The 17,571-nt window shown below is 41.0% G+C and overlaps 2 protein-coding genes across 9 annotated transcripts in view; one reads left to right on the top strand and one right to left on the bottom strand.

Annotated features, from left to right (window-relative positions):
• The window catches only part of MAP3K13 (mitogen-activated protein kinase kinase kinase 13), a 46,103-nt gene extending 34,462 nt beyond the window's left edge, over window positions 1-11,641 (top strand). For all 8 annotated transcript variants that reach the window (XM_077349187.1, XM_077349183.1, XM_077349184.1 and 5 more), the window contains one exon: window positions 1,114-11,641. In XM_077349187.1, the coding sequence (XP_077205302.1) occupies window positions 1,114-1,215 (102 nt within the window). In that variant the 3' untranslated portion in view covers window positions 1,216-11,641. The remainder of the gene's footprint in view (window positions 1-1,113) is intronic.
• Window positions 6,997-17,553, bottom strand: TMEM41A (transmembrane protein 41A). Its single transcript, XM_077349199.1, has 5 exons — window positions 17,388-17,553; window positions 13,752-13,905; window positions 11,479-11,640; window positions 9,762-9,900; window positions 6,997-9,027 (listed from the first exon to the last, which is right to left on the bottom strand). The coding sequence occupies exons 1-5, from the start codon at window positions 17,486-17,488 to the stop codon at window positions 8,807-8,809; spliced, it is 777 nt and encodes a 258-aa protein (XP_077205314.1). The 5' UTR covers window positions 17,489-17,553; the 3' UTR covers window positions 6,997-8,806.
• Window positions 17,554-17,571: the final 18 nt, after the last annotated feature.

The following is a 17,571-nucleotide window of genomic DNA, read 5'->3' as shown; positions in this document are numbered from 1 at the left end:
AGAGTTTCTGGGTGGGTTCATTTTCTGAGCTGCATTCAAGAGCTTGGGTTTTCTCAAAAACCATGTGTGTGCTGAATATCACCTCCCAAGGCCTGATCCGGCCAGAATCTGGCACGAATTTTGGCTTATCACATGGTTCGTTCCCATCCCTATTAACTGGGGCACCCAAGACTCTGCAGTGAGTTTGTTCTGAGTCTTCTGTCCTCTGCAGTGGATAAAGAATACAAGTGTGCTGTTGAACATGATGCAATAGGGATATCCTTTTTGCTCCAGAAGACGCAAGGAAATACCATGAATGTAACAGATCTCTGATCCACATGAAGAAGTCAAGAGATCTTGCAAAATTTGTTCACCTCCCAAAGTTGATGATAGAAGAGTCAACTCTAACTCCCTCCAGACATGATAGTTTTTCAAATCCAGAAAAAAATTTTTTAAATGTGGCTTCCTTTTTATAGTCCCAGGAACTCTATATTGTGACTTAAATGGGAGCTGATCTGAAGCTTAATTCTACTATGCAGAAATCTTTATTGGTCTTAAACAGGGGTAGTCAAACTGCGGCCCTCCAGATGTCCATGGACTACAATTCCCAGGAGCCCCCTGCCAGCAAATGCTGGCAGGGGGCTCCTGGGAATTGTAGTCCATGGACATCTGGAGGGCCGCAGTTTGACTACCCCTGGTCTTAAAGGTGCTTTTAGACTAAATTTTTCTTCTACTATGCAGAGTTGAATCTGTTGCAAACTAGCAGGCAAGAGTTAGAACTGAAACAAAATTGTATTGGAGGGTCCCTTCAGTAACAGGAAATCTGGATCAGGGGTAGTCAACCTGTGGTCCTCCAGATGTCCATGGATTACAATTCCCATGAGCCCCTGCCAGATGATACAATTGATGTTGACCAGAAACTAATACTTTGTCTGTTGAAAAACAGTGTGTCATCTACCTGAGTCCTTTCAGGAAAGTTTTATAGTCTGCTCCAGGGGAAAAAAGGGGACATGGTGGCTCTTATCTTTCATTATACATTGAGAAAGTGCTGTTTTTGTCTGATGCAGGTGAAAATCCTGACCAGAAGCGTCCAAAATTAATTTTGAAAATTGTTCTGTGCACTTTGTGTTGCAGAATCCTGGAGACTTTGGAGATTCTGGTGGTGATTCTTCCGATGGGGAGTGCTCTGATGCAACTGTGAGGACCAGTAAAGCTGGCAGTTCTGCAACCTGGTAATGACGACCTCTCTTCCTCAGTCGTTTTATCAGCTGGCATTTTGATTCCCCCAAGAATCCTCTTTCCATTTCTTCTCTGAGAAACTGCTTCTCCACCCCATCACCAAAATGATCTGCAATAACTTGAAACTTTGGAGAAATGTTCTGATGAATTGGTTTTTCTGTGAGCATTTCAATCAAGAATGGCAGGGATGTATTTTATTAATAATTGAGCTACTGTACCATATTTTTGGCATTTTAACACTTTTTACTCTAAAGAGTGAATTGTATCATAGACAAAATTTGTTGCAAAAGAAAACTTAAGATGATAGTCTTAGACTGCATGCGTGGATAGGATGTGATGCTGCTGTTTTGTCATGGGACCAATCCACAAGGCCCGGAAGGAACAGGAAATAAAGGAAGTGAGCTCAATGACATAGGTTATATCCAATGAAGCAGTGGGGGAGGTAACCAGTCAACAAAGAAGAACAGCATAAGCTGTTTCCTTTAAAGAAATTGTTCACCTTCCTGGAAATGGTAGGTAGCAAGGTATATCCAGTCACTGCATACCTGGCATGTGAGAACAGGGGGCTAATTGTGTTTGTAAATCAGCCTTTGGTTGTTGTGACACCCTACAGCTATATCCCAGCTTGGTTTCCCTCTAGCACTTCCCACCATTCTGCTCCTGTGGATCAGATGATGCAGCAGGGAATAGCTGGCTGGTGAACCAACAGAAATGAAGATGTTACTTGGTTATCTTCGTCTCCTCTCGAACTTGCCTTTTTGTTTGGTTCCTTCAATTAAAAACAAATCGATCAAATTAACGTTGAATGAGAACTTTCACACCATGGAAAAAGCACATTCTGCACATCATGAGGAATATCCTGGAGGAAGAGATTGGAGCTGTTCCTGCTTCACTTGACAATTGCCAATATACATTAAGGGAAGATTGTACTTGGGTGAAGTCAGGGGAACAGCCTTGTTTGAATGACACTACTGGTCACCCCACCCTCCCCTTTTATTAGTGCTGTTCTCTTACTGGCAACTTAGGGCTATTTGGAATACAGAGATGAGTGGAGAATGCCCTTCATTTTGTGTGTGAGAGAACCTAAGCCATATTTCCATAGTGATGGTTTCTGGACTGGACAGGACCCAAGGCTGTTACCTTTTCTACCTTCCCTCTGCATTACCTCATTCATTCTAATAATTTTGGGCGTGTAATTATGACCCTTTTCATTGAGATGTCCACAAGAGTATACCTCCTCCCAAAAGAACACTGAATCTGGTTTTATAAGCAAAGTGCTGCTAGTGTTCTTACCTGTTTTACACCCATAGCATGGTCTGTAATGACTACATCTAGGGAAGGAAGGAGGCTTGTGTGGAATGTATGCTTGTTACATAATGGGACGCATCTTTAAGATAGTGATTAGGTGTCACACCTCCACACCCCAAATGAAGGGCAAGGACAACTTGTATGATGTGCTGCTGTTTGTTTACATATGATTTGATTTTTTAATGTATAGCCTACTGGCAAAATGAAGGGAAATTCTGAGAACAGTATTGTATGCGTTAAATTATTCCATATATTTTTTAAAAACATTGTAGCTGGACTACATGGATCTTAAGTTATGTCATTGTTATTTATTGTGATTGCTTTAGATTATTGGCAGAGCTTATTGTAGCACGATTTATTGGCCCCTGCCCCATTGCCTCATGACTCCTAATTGGAGGAGGAGCAGGAGCCAAATTGTTTCTTGCTTGATGGGATCTAATTTCTTACCGTATATATCATGCTATAAGGCAGGGAGTAGGTGAGCACAAGCAAGCATGTGCATGGAGCATAAAATGGACAGGATGCAGATTGTACATCTTGACGTGCTTTAGGCTCCTTGCTGTTGCCCATCACACTTGGTGTGGCAGAGAACAACATAAATTAGTCATGTTCTTCTGAAATGACACACTATTTGCTAAGGCCAGGAATGCTACTAGCTACAGCTTAGCATGTTTATAGAAGGCAGAATAGAACTCGACCCACTCAGTGATGTTGACTCTGGCAGCTCATGCCTCTCATGTTTGTGAATAATCCACTTACTTTGGGAATCTCATTGATGATTGTTTGTTTTCATTCCATGGGTAATATGAGTTAAGCCAGTGGATCTCAAAATAAAATGGGACCCACTTGCAAATACCTCCCAGGATACTTTCATCCTCTCTAGCATAAGAAGCAAGAATCTCCCCTGCAACAATACTGAACAAGTTCATATTTTATTTTTCCTTTTTAGTGTTCATAAAAATATACAGTTTTTGAGAAACAGAGTGAATTTCATGGCCATTAAATTTTCCAGAGTTTCCTTTACCATCTCAACCTGTTTCAACCCTGTTTCTGGCCTTGGAGGTAGGGTGGCCAACCTCATGGTGAGGCCCAAAATTCTCCTGGAATTACAGCTGATCATCAGATTAGAGATCAGTTCCTTTGGAGGAAATAGCAGTTTGGCCGGTTGAAATTGAGTCCTAGATTGACATCAGATCCCCGCTAAACTCCCTCTCCCTACTCCCTGGGCACTGCCCCCAAATCTCTTGTCATATGACAATCTACAGCTGACAGCACTACTTGTGACCACCTGCCAGCAGGCTAGACATTTAGCTCACAGGCAATGTGATGCTTCTTTTCAGAAGGCTACTTGGCATGATCCAAGCTCTTGCAACCGGACTGATACTCCACTTTTATTTGCCTTGTTTTGAAAATAGTGCTGCTTTATTCTTCATATTTGTGTTTTTAAATAAATATTTTGTTGTGAGGGATGATTTCTGAATATAGTTTTATGGAACTGGATGACATATTTCTGTGCAAATCTAGAAATCTCTGGTTTACTAATTGCCTTTGGTGAATAGTAATTACTTGACAGTGAAGTCTCCCGGTGGCATACTAATTCCAGTTTAACAGCCCACAGGTAGCTAATTGAATATAATTTCTAGGAACTTTTTAAAATACATCAAAGCAAAGGGTTGTCCTTGTTAATTTAATAGTGATTTCCCCAAATGTCTTTTTCTTTCATAGCAAAATATCCTTTCCTGCTTCTAAAGAATTTTACAGCTAATGTGGAATTGCCAGCTTTGGTGGTAGTTATCCAGAGTTTTGAGTAAAGGAGGAATTGAGCCTGGAGTATAATGCATTACATGTGTGCTCTGTCATTTAAGTACAACCTGTCCTCACAGTAAGCCTCTACAGCTACTGAAAACATGTTGATTTAATGAATTTAATGTGCACACATACCAAAAAGGAAGCTACAGAGGTTGGTAACTTTTTGATATTTGTGTGCATTCTGCATCTGCAGTTGATATGCTGTATGATATAACAATACTTTGAAAGGAATATTTGTAAGTATCTCACCTCCCCCCCCAAATGCTCTGCATTTTCTTCTGAATTTTAAAAAAACAACAACAGTTTTTTACCTTGTAACATCCCCAACGAGCTCAGGACATTATACTAACAAAGCTAGTGAACCTGTTGATCAAAGAACATGGTGTCATAACTAAGATGTCAGCTTGTTTGCGAGTCTCACTAATTCACATTCTAAATTAAGCTTAAGAACTTTCCAAATAATTTAATATGTAAATTATGCCATGGAGTACAAATAGAAATCTTTTCAATATTTTTAAATAGGTTGAACAGGCAAGTTAAAAAAATAATTAAAAATGGAACTGAGATTTTAAATAGTTTTGAGGCTACTAACCAGCCATTTAATTTTCCTCCTGTGATGTTAATAGCCCTTGTCATCAGCCTTCTACAGTGATGCATCCTTAAATAAACAAATGTTTTTTATATATAAATCTAGACTAGAAGAGTTCTAATCTTGATGGTTGTAGAGGATTCTAATAGGAGGCAAATCAAGGCAATTTTAGCACACTGGATAAAATAGTATCGTTCAGTGAGTTAAATCAGGAACTTGGCCTTACAGTATGTCTGCTACGGATTCTGCTGAAAATGGCATTTCTGTGGTGAAGTCTCCTCTTCCCGCTTTAATACATTAGACCTACTTGCCATATGCTGCAGTATTTTTACATTGTGAGTTTCTTGGTACCCAGTCCATGTCATTGGAGGGGTAGAGCAATTTGTGTAAATGTTTCTTATTACTGAGATAGTTTATCCTGGGAGCACAATTGGGACTATTACAACAACATTGTAGCTGTTCAGTGTCTAAATAGGACCATAATACTAGTGTTAGAAGATGAAGGGTGATGAGTTTGGCTCTGAAATTGTATTGGTTTAGAAGGCACATAAATTTGGGTTGTTCTCTTCTTCTTGGCTTCTAGTATACAATCTTCATTTTCTCTAGGTGTGAGGGCTTAACACTTTTAAAAGTAGAAACAGACTCTCAGGTATTTGTGTGACTTGGGGCTTTTTAAAAAGCCTGCATTGTTGTGAAGGTTCAATAAAAGGCACTTATTTTCTTATTATCTGGGAACAACAGTCCAAAGCATTAAATAAAGATGCATTGTAAAAACTATGGAATTTAGTAAAGCTAATACTGAGACACAAATAATACATTGTCTGTCTCCTATCCCTTAGGAAAAAGGGCCTATACTGACAGAAAATGGTAGGTATACTTCTTCTACACCTTTATCTTGAGTTTGTGTTCAAGCAGCACAAGAAACGTTTAGCACGACAATAAAAAGGCACAGTTTTGTTGTAGATCGGTTTTCGACATTCCGATAGCATCTTAGGGTCTTGAGAAGAATAGATGACTTTTTCTGGAGAGTTTAGACTCAACTTAAAGGAATCTCTGCTTTTTAAATGAAAGCCATAAACCAAATAGTTCAAATTATTAGACAGTATTTCCTGTGTGCAGTTATCAATGGTGAACCTTGCTGTGTGTTGACTGTTCCATGTAAGGGCATTAAAGTAATATAACTGGCTGATTGTGGGCCTGCCATTAGCTGCACAACAATCTGGGGCATGCAGTGCAAACCGGAGGTGATGTCTCTGGAGGCAAGTGGCTTCTTTGGGCTGTCCTCATTACTCATATGATGCCCTCTTAATTACTGGGACCAGCTATGGCACAATCAGTGTGGTGGCTAATCATTGTTGGGGATTAATGGTTTTATATGTCAAATGATCATTCCATCTCCTATGATGTCTTTTCTCCCTACTCTGAGGCTTCCTGAGGTAAACTTGATTTGTTTTTGTACTGGACAGTGTGTAACAATTTGGAACAAGACTATCCAAACAAACAGATGCATGGAATAAAAGCCAGTGTACCTCATGCTTGTTTGTAGTAATTTGTATATAACACTACAGATGGAAGCAAGTGGATTGTATTAAATTACATGTGCTGTTGGCTGTAACTCTGCATTTTCAGAAGAGGGTTCCTTTTCCATAAAAACAGAACTTTTATAGTTAATCATATCTGGGAGATGGTAACAGAATGATGAAAATGACATCACAAAGTGATGATCAAGGTGAAATCAAAGTTATCCTGATATGTTTTTTGTCTCCTTTAAGTTGGATGTCATACCACATTCTAGTTTTTGCTCTCTATGTATTTTGTGGTTTTGGACCATTCTAATGCTGGAAAGGAGCAAATGGATGCATTGGAAGGCATACCTCACGGAAAGTCCTTCTCCCAAAACTCTACCCCCAGAATCTCCAGACATTTCCCACTCCAGAGCTGGCAACCCTAGTATATGTATACTAAGCTTCCTTTACCATTTGCTGGCAGGGGCTCATGGGAATTGTAGTTCATGGACATCTGGAGGGCCACAGTTTGACTACCCACTTCTCTACACAGACAACACTTCATACTAAGTTTCACATCCATTTATTTTGTAAGAGCAGTTTCCATAATACATAAGGCACTTAATTAGGACACAATTATTGCTTAATTCATACCACAGGCATTTTCTTTCGTCTTTCCTTTGTTCCAAGTCAGAAGTATAATTATCAGAGGAGTCCTTGATGTTCCACCTACCATATGGTACCAAAGCTCCAAGTTCTATAGACAGGTAACCTAAATAAGTTTCCCACAGGAAGCAAGACAACTGAAACTGAAATTCTTGAAATACTGCCCAAATTCACTAAGGTGATAAAATGGAATTTGCACCAAATCATGCTGCAGATGGGAGGACAGATGACAATATTTCCCCACACAGCTCCCTCAATAGTAAAAAGAGGAATGCTTTCCTACAGGGAAGAGGTATTTTATAAAGGAAACACATAATTACTTAAATTTCCACAATGAAAATTAAGGTAAGTCTTGAATAGACTGGAGCAAAATACTGTAATAAAAGGCAGAGATCTTACATGTGAAAATGGGTCCAAAGATATTCTTATATCTCACGCAATGGATTCCTCCACTGAAACAACAACATCTCAGCCCACCATGCCACTTCTTCAAGGATCAGGGAAGTCAAATCTGCTATTATACTTCTGTGCCCAGTATAACATGACAGGAAGAAAAATCTTTGTTTTTCACATAGCTCCACTTTCGGCACTGTCAAAACTTTATAACAGAATTTCACGGGATCCTCATTGACATAGAAAAACAAGTGTATGGTCTTCCTCACAGTTACAAAGGCTGAATCTTTAATAGGATCTATAGTCCCTTTGCCCTCCTCATACGAGTGCCTCTTCAGTTAGAATCGCATGTAGGAAAAAGATTTTATGCAGTTGGTAGAGTTCAGAAAAACCAGCTTCCCCTAGCCACATAAGAGGATAGAAACATAGAGGTAGTGGTGGTGCTACTCAACTGCTGGCTCCCTATTAGGCAAATGAAGAAGAAGAGTTGGTTCTTATATGTTGCTTTTCCCTAACCGAAGGAGGCTCAAAGTGGCTTACAGTCGCCTTCCCTTTCCTCTCCCCACAACAGACACCTTGTGGGGTGGATGAGGCTGAGAGAGCCCTGATATTACTGCTTGATCAGAACAGCTTTCTCAGTGCTGTGGTGAGCCCAAGGTCACCCAGCTGGTTGCATGTGGGGGAGCGCAGAATCGAACCCGGCATGCCAGATTAGAAGTCCGCACTCCTAACCACTACACCAAACTGGCTCTCTGCATTTGTTGGCACAATATATTTTCCCAGTGTGCCTTATCTTACCAATCTCTCCAGTCCTCTCCCCTGCATATTAAGTTCTGGAATACTTAAGGTATGAGGAAGAAAATGATGCACCACAGTCAAATTCATTATTCATATATCTCCATTAGAAAAGGAACAAGTAAATGTCTGTACTGTTAATCTGTACACACATTCTCTGTCATGAGAGGTACCCTCCATGCAGACAGCAGCTGTAAGACACACCAACACTTCCAAGTGCCGTTCATAATTCCTCAAGACTTGCAGCCTCTTTGTGTCTCAAATGATTTCCCATTCTCCGTAATAGCTTCCTGGTTGCAGAACACAATGGAAAAGTCACAAGCACCTAAGAAAAATGAGGCTTATCAGGCTCTTTCTGTTTTTTAAGACAGCATTTAAGAATAATTGCTGTCTGCCAGTTCTTGAGAGAAAACATCCAAGCTTGTGTTAGATGATCAGAAAAAAAATGGAAAAAAAATCAGTAGAAAAAAATTGCATCTTCCCCGAAAGCAGACTCCCAGTATTTGTCTTGTGCTCAGCCTATTCAATTGTGCTTCCGCCCATTGAGCACATAAGCATTCTCATCATTTCTGACCTTCAGATGCTTTTGACTGAATTTCTTAATGACAGTCCCAGGAATTAATGCCACCATGGCTATAGCCAGCATTTTGAGTAAAGTAGTCCAGGAGAAAATGGCATCAAGGGAGGTGATCTGTGAAAGGATTGAACCCGTCTGGACACAGATGAAGTTATATGGCATGAGACCTGCAAGAATAAGAGGGAGGGGAATACTTGCATTAGAAACTTCTTGCACCTACCACATTCATTATGGACCTGTGTTAAGGAGGTCTGCCTGCCTACACAATGACTGAAATAAAAAAGTCTGAAAATTATTTATGGCTGAACTCTACAATGGATAAGGTGAGAAGGGCTTGAATGTGCGGGTGCCAGCGAGGCATATTTAGGAATCATGGGACAAAATAGGCAATTCAAAACTTCAGTAGGTCAGCAGAAAGTAAAGGACCTGTGCTTTTGACCTAGCAGCTCCAAGGATCTGTTTTCCAAAGGAAAAGGCTAGAAAGGGTTTGTGTGTGTGTGTGTGTGTGTGTGTGTGTGTGTGTGCATCAAGAGTTGGGCCTCTGCCAGAAGACTGAACCAGCCTGCTCCCCAACTGAATTTATGGGAAGGAATTGTCTTGCCTGTAACCCTACAAATTGGGACCCACAGTGTATCAGTGCAAATTATGTAACTCTCTGCATTTGTTGGCACAATATCACCCTGAGAACACCATTCCCACAGTGAAGCATGGTGGCAGCAACACCAAGTAGATTCCACTGTATGGCTAGAAGGTACTCTTATCAAACCTGTACACTGGAAGTGGATGCAGATGGCCAAGCATGTACTATCATGCCATGGCTAACACAAGGGAAGGGAAAGACATTAGCATTGTCTGGCTAATATTTTTACACTCAGCCCCATTTTGCCCCCTCTTGTCTTACCTATGAAAACAGAGAAGAAAAACTGAGTCACAGGGATATTCAGGATGGGAGATGAGAGATTCAGAAACCAATTTGGGGACATAGGGAATAGCCTCAGAAACAACAAGAAGAAAAACAAGGAACTTCTGTTCTCTTCCACCTGTACAAACCAAAGAAAGCCAGATTCAGCTAAACTGCTTCCCAGTTTTATTTTTCAAGTTTTAATAACCTTTTTATTACCACCAATATTCTATATTGTATTTAAGGAACTTTTAATATGGCTTCACTAGAAATAGAAACTCCCAATTTGAAGGTTAAACTATGTTTGCATTCAGGCTTCATGAACAATCAGCCAAGCTGTGGTTTCACATATGGAGACAAGATTGATGACTTCCTTGCTTGGGAGAAAACACAGTTCCTTGCAATGAATTGAGTGTTTAACCTACAAATAAGAATTCTAACCCTGGTTCAGAATCCCAATGTATAGGGAAAAGAAGAAAAAATGGTGATGAAGCCAAAGGTTTCCTGTCATTTTGTCATCACAAAGACTGTTTATGCACTGGAGGTTTAGTCGTGGCAGGTTGCCCCACCTATTCCTGCACCCACACGGGGGAGCATTTGGTCTGGTGCAGCTCATCCACCCCCAATTTGTGCTCCTGCATGGGAACTGGGGCAGTGAAGTTCCCAGTGCGGAAATGGTCAAACAGAACATCATGTATTACACCTGAATACCGCCTATAAACAATGCATATGCGATACACTGAAAAAGAAAGACTAAAGGAAATAAGACCCCCCCTTATAGTACTATCAAGCAAAATCTCTAAGAAATTAGATTTCCAAAGCTTTCCCCCTACACCTTCATAAAAGAGCTGAATCTGAATTTGAGCAAATGGTCTGACTGCAGACTGTATTTGTATTAGTGGTCTGCTAGCAGCAGTAAAAACCAAACCATGATAGTAGTCACATGCAGATGCTACTTTAGAAGCAGTTGTAGTTCTTTTAAATGGCGGTGTTGCCTCAATCCAGATTCGGCATGCAGCACAGCAGCTCGTGCCCTCCTTCCTATCCAGTGTCCTTCTGGGTGCAGAAAGTGCCTCATGGCTGTTTCAGCACTTTAAAAACTGTGCGGTGGGGGGGGGATAGGGGCCCCAAAGTCCCTAGGGTCATCACATACCACACCAGATTATAGCCTTGCAGCAATTTAAAAAAAAACCTTCAACAGACTCTAAAATTGCATCAGCAGCCATAGGATGGACCTATGGCTGCTGTCACATTTAGTTTTGTTCCAAGACAGATAAAGCTGGAGAAAGGAATTCCTTATTGTTGTTTATCAGCTTGAGACCAAGACCAGTTGAATAAATCTCATTCTCCATGGTGAAACTAAGAGTCTGCAGGGTTGTTTCATCAGAATTTGTTAATTTGCAAGTAAATAAAATGGTATATTTAGTCAGAAAATTGAAACAAATAGGGGAAGAAAGTAACTGATTTGCTTGTCATGATTGCAAATGACTGTACCCAGTGTTTTACTATAGGTCTGAACTAGCCAAAGAGGGGCAAAGCAGCCCTTAAATTCCTCTCTTGTGGCAACTTACATCATGATCACATTAATCTCTAATTATGCATTTGCCTGAAAAGGTATTTTCCAGTTACAGATCCCGAATGTTAACATTTTGAGTGCAGGCGACAATTGTCAAGACATATAGTGGCTGAAAGCCAGTAGTGAGAAGGGCCTTCTTACCTTTCTTTGAAGCATAGCTACTTTATCAGGAAAGTAGTAGATGACAAATTGTTTTCCAAAGATGTTAGATAGACCATAGCAACAGGTAGCACCCACAGAAGTCAAGGCACAGCACAGCAGGAGACCCATCCATGGTCCAAAGAGAGCCCCAGCAAGAATGTTCTGTTAGAACAAAACTAGACAATGATCCAATCCATAACAAACTGCGGGGGAAGCACAAAGGACTCCATGAATCATAACAATTCTGCTTGATCAGATGGCTGAGCGGAAATCCAGTTTTTTCAATCAACCAGATATTTCTGAGAAGCCTGCAGTCTGGGCAGCAGATCAAAGCTGCTGTGCAGCAGTAGAATTCAGAGGCACTCAACTGTCATGCCGTCTCCTGTGAAATTGGATCATCTCATTATAAAGTCTTCCTAATCCACAGCTATCACCAGATCTTGAGAATCATTTAAGCTGTGTTTATGCGTTGTATTTGTAACATCTTTATCTTGCCCTTCTTCCAAAGAATAAAAGGTGACATACTTGGCCTTCCCTCCTTATGCTAACAGAGAGAGCAACTGGCTCAGTTACCCAGCAATTTTAACAGCAGGGTAGGCATTTGAATGCAGGTCTCCCCCAATCCTTGTTCAACACTTTAACAACTGCACCAGTGTCTAAAGCTGTGCTGTGTCTTATGTTCTCAATCTATTGCCAATTACTGGGTTACAGTGTTATGCTTTCTCAACATCATGCAGAACTTTATAAATCTTTTTTTGAACTATAAATCCCCAATGAGTTTAGTATCTCAGGATGGGGCAAATGAAACAATACCTCGATTGTTTTTATTGCACCTTTCCAGCACCAATGATAGCATCTAGAAGAAGAGGTGACTGTAACTGTATACAGTATTCTAAATGCGGCTGCATCATGTATATAAAAGCACTATGTATCTAATCCTTTTCTTTTAAAAATGACTTTATGAATAGTTTTTTATGTATTACTCTGTTGGAAAAATACATACATAAAGAATACATACATAGAATAAAGCAAATAAACAAAACAAATCATTATTCTTCCAAAACTGAAAAACAACCCTTCCCAAAGGTGATTTCCCATGAGTTGAAGAAGAAGAAGAAGAAGAAGAGGAAGAAGAAGAGTTGGTTCTTATATGCTGCCAAAGGAGTCTCAAACCGGCTTACAGTCGCCTTCTCTTTCTTCTCCCCACAACAGACACCCTGTGAGGTGGGTGGGGCTGAGAGAGCCCTGATATCACTGCTTGGTCAGAACAGCTTTATCAGTGTTGTGGTGAACCCAAGGTCATCCAGCTGGCTGCATGTGGGGGAGTGCAGAATTGAACCCGGCTTGCCAGATTAGAAGTCCACACTCCTAACCACTACACCAAACTGGCTTTCACATGTTGTAGGGACCACATAGCCATATGTGGGCTGCAGTGGGGAGAGGGAAGGAAGCAAAATCATACATGTTCTTTCTCTCCTGCCTTTTGTATCGGTGGAACTCTGCTGTTGGAAGCGATGGCTGCTCTGGAAGAAGAGGCAAGGGTGATTTTACCTCTTTCCCCAGCCCACTGACCTACACATCTGTTATTCCATGCAAGTCCAGTGGCCAGGAACCAGCATTTCTGGAGCTGGAAATGGCTGCTGGGGAAAGCAGAGAAGATCCCTGACCGTCAGTACCCTCTACTGATGGATTGCTGGATCCAACATCCCAATGCTAGCAGTAGTTTCAAATGACAAAAATTCTCTGTTTTATTTCTTAATCTAGTAAACCCTTATTACTTAAATAGGTATTCAGCATGTTGCAGGCATGTAGTTACAGCTCATACATGTTTGCATAATGGTTTGATCCAAAGTTGAAGAAAAATAGTTGACATGGGTTTTTACAAGTGTTTATGCAGAGTTTATTCCCTTTATGTCTGGCTAAATACCAGATATAAAGAGATCCCTGCCTTGCAACAATGCCTTGCTGATTATGTTTGAACCTGACTACATGGAAGGAGAGAACAGGATAATAATGCAAGTTAGAGCTTACAAAGGACACTGCCCTTTTAAAAATAATCTTCCAAATACAGTGGAAGACAATTTGCATAATTTTAGAATTACAAACAATTCTATTAAAATAATGGCATATTATATGTAGGTGAGCAATTCAGAATATTATTGGGCAAGGTCTTCCAGACCTAAGAGCAGCAGGGACAGAAAAGTAGATATGTGTCTGATTCAACGGTAAGCTGCAAAGTTAGCAGTTTAAAGGTTAGCAGATAGTATACATACCAGAAAGCTTGAACCAGGAATGGCAAAGCTCTGTTTATATAGGTAGGCACTGCAGAACAGCAGCAGCACGTATGCATGGTGTTCTCGGTTATAGTATTGTAGAAATTCAGCAAGCTCTCGCAGTTCCTCTAGGTTTGAAGGGAATTTTAATAGCCTGATAAATAAAGAGGGCCATCAGTTCAGAAGTAAATAAATCATATGCTGCCAGTGAAGTAATTTTATTCTATAGTCAGATCAATGGATAATAATAAGGCATGACAAGAAAAAGTGCTAGGGTCCCTTAAAAGATTAAAAAGTTTATTGCAACATGTGCTTTCAAATGACAATACACAAATATGTCTTGGAGGTGGGACAGCACTTGCTCACTTGCTACAAATCTAATATGCTTACACCTAATATTCTACAATGAAGTTAAAGAGAACACTAACATTTCTGGAAACTGAAGACCAACTGTTATTGTACCACTTCACCTATCTCCATACAAAAATCTATGTAATACCTTTTAATTAGGATCAACCAAACTGACAGAAAACAGAGCTCAACAGAACACCAGGCTGTATGTTTGAAGAAGAGTTGGTTCTCTTGCAGGCAGCATGAGAGCAAATGGCAGCATTATATTAGCAATGTTTAAGCTGGCATTACTTAGGGATCTTTCCAACAGCTCAGACAAGGGAAAAGTTAGATTCCTCCTATGGAACAGAAAAGCCCATATTATTAAGCAGGTTGCCAAATATTGTGTGCATGTGCATAGCACACATGAAAGACAACTAAAGCTTCATTAATGGTGTTTTAGCAGGATTTTAATATGCAATTTTAAAAACGTATCTGGCAATCATTTTAACTATTCTGAACTTTCTTATCAGTTCTTAGAAAATGTAATTTTTGTTGCACAGTGTTTATTACCAATGGTTTTATCTGGCTACAGTGCTGTATTAAATAAACTTGAACTTGATAAGCTTCAGATGATACACAAAGTATAAAGTCAATGAAAGCCAAACTGGCCAGTTTTACTTTGTTTTGTGTAAAATATTTCCCCCAGGTTTGGCAAAGCAATTTAATTATAACGCTCCCCTGGAGGAACAGGAAGGAAATTGCACTCTTGATTTTTACAGATGTAAAAAATAGGCAGTAACAGGGAATCCTGGCTTCAGCTGCAGGAGCGGTGTTCCAGAGTTTCGTTCACAGAAAGCCTTACAATCAGTTTGAAAATTCCATGCAGTCAGAGCATGTTGCTCTTATCTATGTTTCCCTTCTCTTGGAAGGATGGAAGATCAGTGACAGTCCTTAACAATAATGGAATTCATAGTAAAAACAAGTAGCAATTAACAAACTGGAAACAAATATTTGGCACAGTTGTTCATCCTAGTGGAAAGCTTTTAAAAAAATAACACTCAACTTGGCAGACTGACTTCCTGACCTGAATGCAGACTGAATTCAGTCCATATATATTGCCAACATAAAGAACATAAAGTTCAGGAAATGTATTTGCTACTTACTCCTAAAAATCCTTAACAATATTTTGCTTCTTTATACATTTGGGAAACAGCCTCCTGGTCCTTAACACTATTTCGCTCCCTTATATATTTGGGAAAGCCTCATGGGAGGAGACTGTCCAGGGCCCTGTCCGTCCAAGTCCACTCTGATTGGCCCTCTTCCTCTAGCTCCCACCCTCTCTCCTTGCCTGCTAGAAGCCTTTTGGCTGCGGCCTCCATTGTTGCCCACGAGGAGAGAGGCAGCGACAGGGCTTTGTGACCTGCAGGTATGCTCCTGCTGGAAGGGAGCCGGGGGGGGGGGGGATTTGCAGCCTCCCTGCGGACCGCAGAGCCCTGTCGCCACTAGCGGGGGAGGGAGCTTCCCTTTAGCCTGGGAAGTGCTCTCGCCGCGGTGACAACGCTTGCCTGGCCAAAGGGAGCCTCACTCCCTTTCGCCCGCTTTGTGGGCCAAAGGGAGCCGCACCCACCCTCTCACGCCCTCCTGCCTGCTGCCCCTTTTACACACACCTCATATTGTTACTGTCCTTTCTTTAGTCATAGTCACATTCATTCATTGCTTGATTTCAATAAGCTAGCTATATATGTTCCAAGCAGAAAACAGAAGCTTAGTATTTATTTTGTGGCTATCACAGAGCCATTTGGATAAAGGGAAAAGGTACAACATATTACTAAAACAGCAAAGATGCCAGTTAGTCAAGTACTCATTAATAAGATTAAAACAGCAAGTTACAAATTAAGTGCTATACATTAATTAGATCAAATACATTAAAGCAGAGTGATTTTTTCCATGGAAGAATTATAATGCAAAAGGGAACTTATACTTTAGGCTAGATTTTTTTTACAGAGCTCAGAATTGCTCTATAAAATTCATGAATGAAATACTCTGTAATCTATCAGTGCCTGGCCACAAAATGTTTGAATGGTTCACTTTCAGCACTCAAAAATATTTTGGTTAAACAAGCAGCTATTCATCTTTTAAAAATACAGCCTTAACACAAAACAGTTGTTGAGTTAGGAACTGTAGTCAAGTACTGCAGTGGAATCTGGTACCTGAGGGGTGAGTTGGGCTACTGCTTAGCTTTCATTTTGGAGCAAAGACAGGTTGCTGGATATACAACTGTTTAAAACTTAGCAGGACTTTGAATAGCTGTTCTGTTATGTATATAACCTAAAGTCAAAGGAAATGAAAAACAGATCAATTACATTCTCCACACTAAGGTGTCTAATAACCATTGTGAATCATTCTTAATATGCTATCTTAATTTTTTGAGACCACTCAGGCCTTTGTTTTGAGATCTCTGCAGTTGTTTCTTTTACACTTCTTTCAGAAAGAAAGCTGTTTCCTGAAACGGTCACTTCAGAAATGTAAAATGTTCTTTATTTAAATACTGTGGCATAGTAAGTTCACCATTAAAAGTGTATGGGTCCATTTATTTGAAATAAGCACCAAAGTACCTGGAGCTGTATATTATTTAATTAATCAAACGATGAGCTTTTGGGCCTTATCAGATGCCAGTAGTTGTCACATGCTACAATCTTTCTGCAGCCAAAAGAAGACTCAAATAAGCCAGAAGTGTCTCCCAGATCACACAAGAATAGTTTTATTTACTAATTGGGTTGTTAGGAGCAAAAACAAAAAGGCCTCTCCAGGCATCCTAAAACCATAGATACTTCATAGGAAATCTGTTGGCCTTTGAAGTGGCCCAAACCTCATTTTGGGGAGCCCATTTATCGATCCTCGGAAGGAGGCATCAAATCACTTTTGCTTAAATTGTCAACCTAACTTCATCAGTTTCTCGGGAGTGGGGTTCGCAATAAAGCCTACATGCATCACGGAGACTTACTTCAGATTCTGCTTGCGACAGAGTATTTCAGCGCACGTCCTTGTCAAGGGCAGCGCTGGGATTCGGCGGGGATGTATTTTTAGGATCGCGGGTGCCCTCAGCCGAGCCCCAGCGCACCTTCTCTCTCTCGTGAGTCACGAAAGAGAAACGAGAAGCCCCCGCGCGATCCACGCGCGTCCCCACAATCATGAGGCTGGCTCGGGCCAGCTCGGACTCCAACCTCGTCGAAAGTGAACTGTTCGCCGGCCTCCGCCAGCCTCGCCTTTTAAACCGTAGAGCGCCCCGAAACAGCCACTCACCCACTTCCCGCACGCGGCTCTCCGGGAGGCCGCACCGACAACCAGTAAAGGCCCGCCGTGGCTGTCCCCCAAACCAGCAGGAACCCGGTGAGCGACCGCATGGCCGCGCCGCCAGCACTACCTCCGGCCGGAACTGAAGGGTGCGCGGAACCAACCACGCGGTCCCGGGGGGACTCCAGCGCAG

Source organism: Paroedura picta, chromosome 8 (genome assembly GCF_049243985.1).
Source record: "Paroedura picta isolate Pp20150507F chromosome 8, Ppicta_v3.0, whole genome shotgun sequence".
Lineage (NCBI taxonomy): Eukaryota > Metazoa > Chordata > Lepidosauria > Squamata > Gekkonidae > Paroedura > Paroedura picta.
Note: the sequence above shows the minus strand (reverse complement) of the source record. Positions and strands in the feature narration are given on the sequence as shown.

Excerpts from the sequence above, each read along its gene's own strand:
- TMEM41A (XM_077349199.1), bottom strand. The coding sequence starts at position 17,488 with ATGCGGTCGCTCACCGGGTTCCTGCTGGTTTGGGGGACAGCCACGGCG. Across the intron at positions 11,641-13,751 it reads TTCCTGGTTCAAGCTTTCTG|AACATTCTTGCTGGGGCTCT; the intron begins GTATGTATACTA and ends TTGTTCTAACAG. Across the intron at positions 9,901-11,478 it reads TAGCTATGCTTCAAAGAAAG|GTGGAAGAGAACAGAAGTTC; the intron begins GTAAGAAGGCCC and ends TGGTTTGTACAG.